General features: G+C 41.4%; 1 protein-coding gene across 1 annotated transcript; it reads right to left on the bottom strand.

Moving 5' to 3' along the window:
- On the bottom strand, positions 609 to 2,036 carry LOC107640831. The gene is made up of 2 exons (XM_016344333.1): positions 1,394 to 2,036; positions 609 to 1,081 (listed from the first exon to the last, which is right to left on the bottom strand). The coding sequence occupies exons 1-2, from the start codon at positions 2,034 to 2,036 to the stop codon at positions 609 to 611; spliced, it is 1,116 nt and encodes a 371-aa protein (XP_016199819.1).

The following is a 4,465-nucleotide window of genomic DNA, read 5'->3' as shown; positions in this document are numbered from 1 at the left end:
CCCACCAAGTACTTTGGTTTAGAGTCCTAAGTTGGACTTTGCATGGCTTCGTTGGTCACTTTGAACTTATCCAAGGAGGAAGATCTCCAACTCCTTAGCATTATTAGGTTGAGTGTGATTTCTTGAATTGGACTTCTTGGCATCCTTCTCTTCTTCTTGCTCTTTGCCAACCTCTATCACTTTATCTTCGACTATATCGCACCCAAAGATAGAATAGACTTCGAGGATGGGTTTCCTGGATTCCTCCAATGTGAACTTTGCTACCTTGCCATCGGCCTCAAAAGAATAGACTCAAGAATGTGCATCCAGCTTGAACCGGGATGTCTTTAGAAACAGCCTTCCAAGTAGAATGGATGATGGCTTGTCTGAGTTAATGGGATGAGTCTCCAAAATGTGGAAATCTACCGGGAAGAGTAAACCTGGATGTTAACCAGAACATTTTCTACAATCCCCACAACTGATATAATGCTCTTATCGGCCAACACGAATATCGCCCCGGGCCTCTTTAAGGGTGACAAGTTCAATCTCTCATAAATGGAGAGTGGCATAATGCTTACGCACGCCCCCAAGTCGCACATACAGTCTGTGAACTTTATCCCGCTAATTAATCAAGTAACCAAACATGGGCCGGGATCATTGCATTTTTCAGGAATTAGAGAAGAGATAGAATCATCTACCGGCCTTTTGTTGAGTTCGCCAATTTTCTCCTTGTGGGTACAAAGATCTTTGAGGAACTTGGCATATTTGGGAACATGTTGAATGGCTTGAAATAGAGGGACGGTGACTTCAACATTCTTGAAAATTTCTACCATGTTGGGGTCAAGTTGTTTTTGCTTCTTGGCCTTCTTGGCCAAAGTTGGGAATGGAATGGGCATAGGCTCTTCAATCGAATTTTTTCTCTTTGGCTCCTTGGCCTTGAGCGGTCCCTCCTCATCCTTCTCAACATCTTCCTCTTCATCCTTCATCACTCCCATATCATCTCCCACCTTTTCCTTGTGGGTTTCCTCACTCGAACTTGTAGGCACAACACCAATTTCATCCAACTTAGTGCCGCTCCTAAGGGTGATAGCATTGATTCTCCCTTAGGATTCGGTTGAGGTTGTGAGGGAAAACCATTAGAAGTTGAGGCTTGTTGGGCATTGTGTATAGTTGGGGGGCGAAAGAGTCAGACGGGTGAGTGCTTCACCAATTGTAGACATATACGCTTCTTGTTTCTTGTGAAATTCCCGTTGCTCTTGCATAAAGGTTTGGAGTGTATCATTCATGTAGGGTTGATTAGGAAGAGGACCTTGATTGCCTTGAGAAGGGTTAGGTCTACTATTTGGGTGTTGATACCTCCCTTGAGGTTGAGATTTTGGAGGTTTTTGGTAGGATTGTTGGTATTGTGGTTGACCTTGAGGAGCTTGATGATAGTAGGCTTGTTGGCTTAGGTAAGGTTGAGCTTGTGGGGCTTGGTTCCACCTTTGATTAGAATTATCCCTCCACCCTTGGTTTTGATTTCCATGTTGATTGTAGTTGGGTCTTTGTGGGTATGAATTGGCTACCGCTAATGTAGTGTCCTCTTGGAGTTGAGGGCACTTATCAGTGTAATGGTTGTTACAAGCACAAATACCACATGATCTTGGTGGTCCTTCAATTCTTGGAGGTTGAGGTGGAGAAGATATCAAGGCTTGGGGAAGTTGTTGCCCTTGGGTGATTTGTCTCAACAAAATTGTCATCTCACCGAGGGTCTTTGTCAAAACGGCATCTCCGGAAGGAGAAACTTCACTTAAAGCTTTTGGTTGTGGGTTTCTTGCCCTTGAGCGTTGAGTGGAGTCTACCAAGTCCGCTATGATTTCCCAACCTTCCTCGGCGGTCTTGTTTTTGGTGAGGGATCCTCCACTAGAGGCATCTAGGAGAAGCTTATCTTGGGGGTTCATCCCTTGACAAAAATAGTTAATAAGGACCAACTCTTCAATACGGTGGTGGGGGCAAGCTTCCAACAGCTTCTTAAATCTCTCCCAGTACTCATAAAGAGTCTCCCTATCTCGTTGCATAATTGGTATGCGAAATTGCTACTCAGGTTGTGAATTGTTGTTCGAAATTGATTCCCTGGCAATGGCACCAAAAACGGATGCACAGGACCATGGTCTAAACATATCTTCACAACTTCGCATAACTAACCATCTGTCGGTTCTCGATCATGCTGGAATAGGATTTACTATCCTTTTGCGTCTGTCACTAACGCCTCGCAATCGCGAGTTTGAAGCTCGTCACATTCATCCAATCATTGAATCCTACTCGGAATACCACAGACAAGGTTTAGACCTTCCGGATTCTCTTGAATGCCGCTGAATTGAATAGAAAACAGTAGTACTTTGCATTAATCCTTGAGGAACAGCAGAGCTCCACACCTTAATCTATGGAGTGTAGAAACTCTACCGTTAAAAATACATAAGTGAAAGTCCAGGCATGGCCGAGAGGCCAGCCCTCAAACGTGATCTAAGATAGCATACAACTGATCAAAGATACCTAATACAATAGTAAAAGGTCCTATTTATAATAAACTAGCTACTAGGGTTTACAGAAGTAAGTAATTGATGCATAAATCCACTTCCGGGACCCACTTGGTGTGTGCTTGGGATGAGCTTGAGTGTTGCACGTGTAGAGGTCCTTCTTGGAGTTGAACGCCAGTTTTTGTGCCAGTTTGGGCGTTCAACTCTGGTTTTGGATCCTTTTCTGGCGCTGGACGCCAGATTTGGGCAGAGAGCTGGCGTTGAACGCCAGTTTGCGTCATCTATTTTTGGCCAAGGTATGGACTATTATATATTTCTGGAAAGCCCTGGATGTCTACTTTCCAACGCAATTGGAAGCGCACCATTTCGAGTTCTGTAGCTCCAGAAAATCCACTTTGAGTTCAGGGAGGTCAGAATCCAACAGCATCAGCAATCCTTCTTCAACCTCTGAATCTGATTTTTGCTCAAGTCCCTCAATTTCAGCCAGAAAATACCTAAAATCACAGAAAAGCACACAAACTCATAGTAAAGTCCAGAAATGTGAATTTAACATAAAAACTAATGAAAACATCCCTAAAAGTAACTAGATCCTACTAAAAACATACTAAAAACAATGTCAAAAAGCGTATAAATTATCCGCTCATCACAACACCAAACTTAAATTGTTGCTTATCCCCAAGCAACTGAAAATAAAATAGGATAAAAAGAAGAGAATATAATATAAATTCCAAACTATCAATGAAACATAGCTTCAATCATATGAGCGGGACTTGTAGCTTTTTACCTCTTGAATAGTTTTGGCATCTCACTTTATCCGTTGAGGTTCAGAATGATTGGCATCTATAGGAACTCAGAGTTCAGATAGTGTTATTGATTCTCCTAGTTCAGTATGATGATTCTTGAACACAGCTTCTTTATGAGTCTTGGCCGTGGCCCTAAGCACTTTGTTTTCCAGTATTACCACCGGATACATAAATGCCACAGACACATAATTGGGTGAACCTTTTAAGATTGTGACTCAGCTTTGCTAAAGTCCCCAATTAGAGGTGTCCAGGGTTCTTAAGCACACTCTTCTTTTGCTTTGGACCTTGACTTTAACCGCTCAGTCTCAAGTTTTCACTTGACACCTACACGCCACAAGCACATGGTTAGGGACAGCTTGGTTTAGCCGCTTAAACCAGGATTTTATTCCTTTAGGCCCTCCTATCCACTGATGCTCAAAGCCTTGGGATCTTTTTTATTTGCCCTTGCCTTTTGGTTTTAAGGGTTATTGGCTTTTTCTGCTTGCTTTTTCTTTCTATTTTTTTTAAATTTTTTTTCGCCTTTTTTTTTCTGCAAGATTTGTTCTTTGCTGCTTTTTCTTGCTTCAAGAATCATTTTTTATGATTTTTCAGATTATCAAATAACATGTTTCCTAGTCATCATTCTTTCAAGAGCCAACATATTTAACATTCCTAAACAGCAACTTCAAAAGACATATGCATTGTTCAAGCATACATTCAGAAAACAAGAAGCATTGTCACCACATCAATATAATTAAACTAAGTTCAGGGATTAATTCGAAACACATGTACTTCTTGTTCTTTTGAATTAGAACATTTTTCATTTAAGAGAGGTGATGGATTCATAGGACATTTATAACTTTAAGACAAAGTTACTAACTACTAATGATCATGTAATGAAGACACAAACATAGATAAGCACATAGCATAGAAAACGAAAAACAGAAGAAATAAGAACAAGGAATGAATCCACCTTAGTGATGGTGGCGTTTCCTTCTTGAGGAACCAATGATGTCCTTGAGCTCTTCTATGTCTCTTCCTTGTCTTTGTTGCTCCTCCCTCATTGCTTTTTGATCTTCTCTTATTTCATGAAGGATGATGGAGTGCTCTTGATGTTCCACCCTTAGTTGTCCCAAGTTGGGACTTAATTCTCCTAGGGAGGTGTTGATTTGCTCCCAATATTTATGC

The sequence above is a fragment of the Arachis ipaensis genome, chromosome B05 (genome assembly GCF_000816755.2).
Source record: "Arachis ipaensis cultivar K30076 chromosome B05, Araip1.1, whole genome shotgun sequence".
NCBI classification, from domain to species: domain Eukaryota; kingdom Viridiplantae; phylum Streptophyta; class Magnoliopsida; order Fabales; family Fabaceae; genus Arachis; species Arachis ipaensis.
Note: the sequence above shows the minus strand (reverse complement) of the source record. Positions and strands in the feature narration are given on the sequence as shown.

Excerpts from the sequence above, each read along its gene's own strand:
- LOC107640831 (XM_016344333.1), bottom strand. The coding sequence starts at position 2,036 with ATGCAACGAGATAGGGAGACTCTTTATGAGTACTGGGAGAGATTTAAG. Across the intron at positions 1,082-1,393 it reads CTATCATCAAGCTCCTCAAG|GGAGAATCAATGCTATCACC; the intron begins GTCAACCACAAT and ends CCGAATCCTAAG.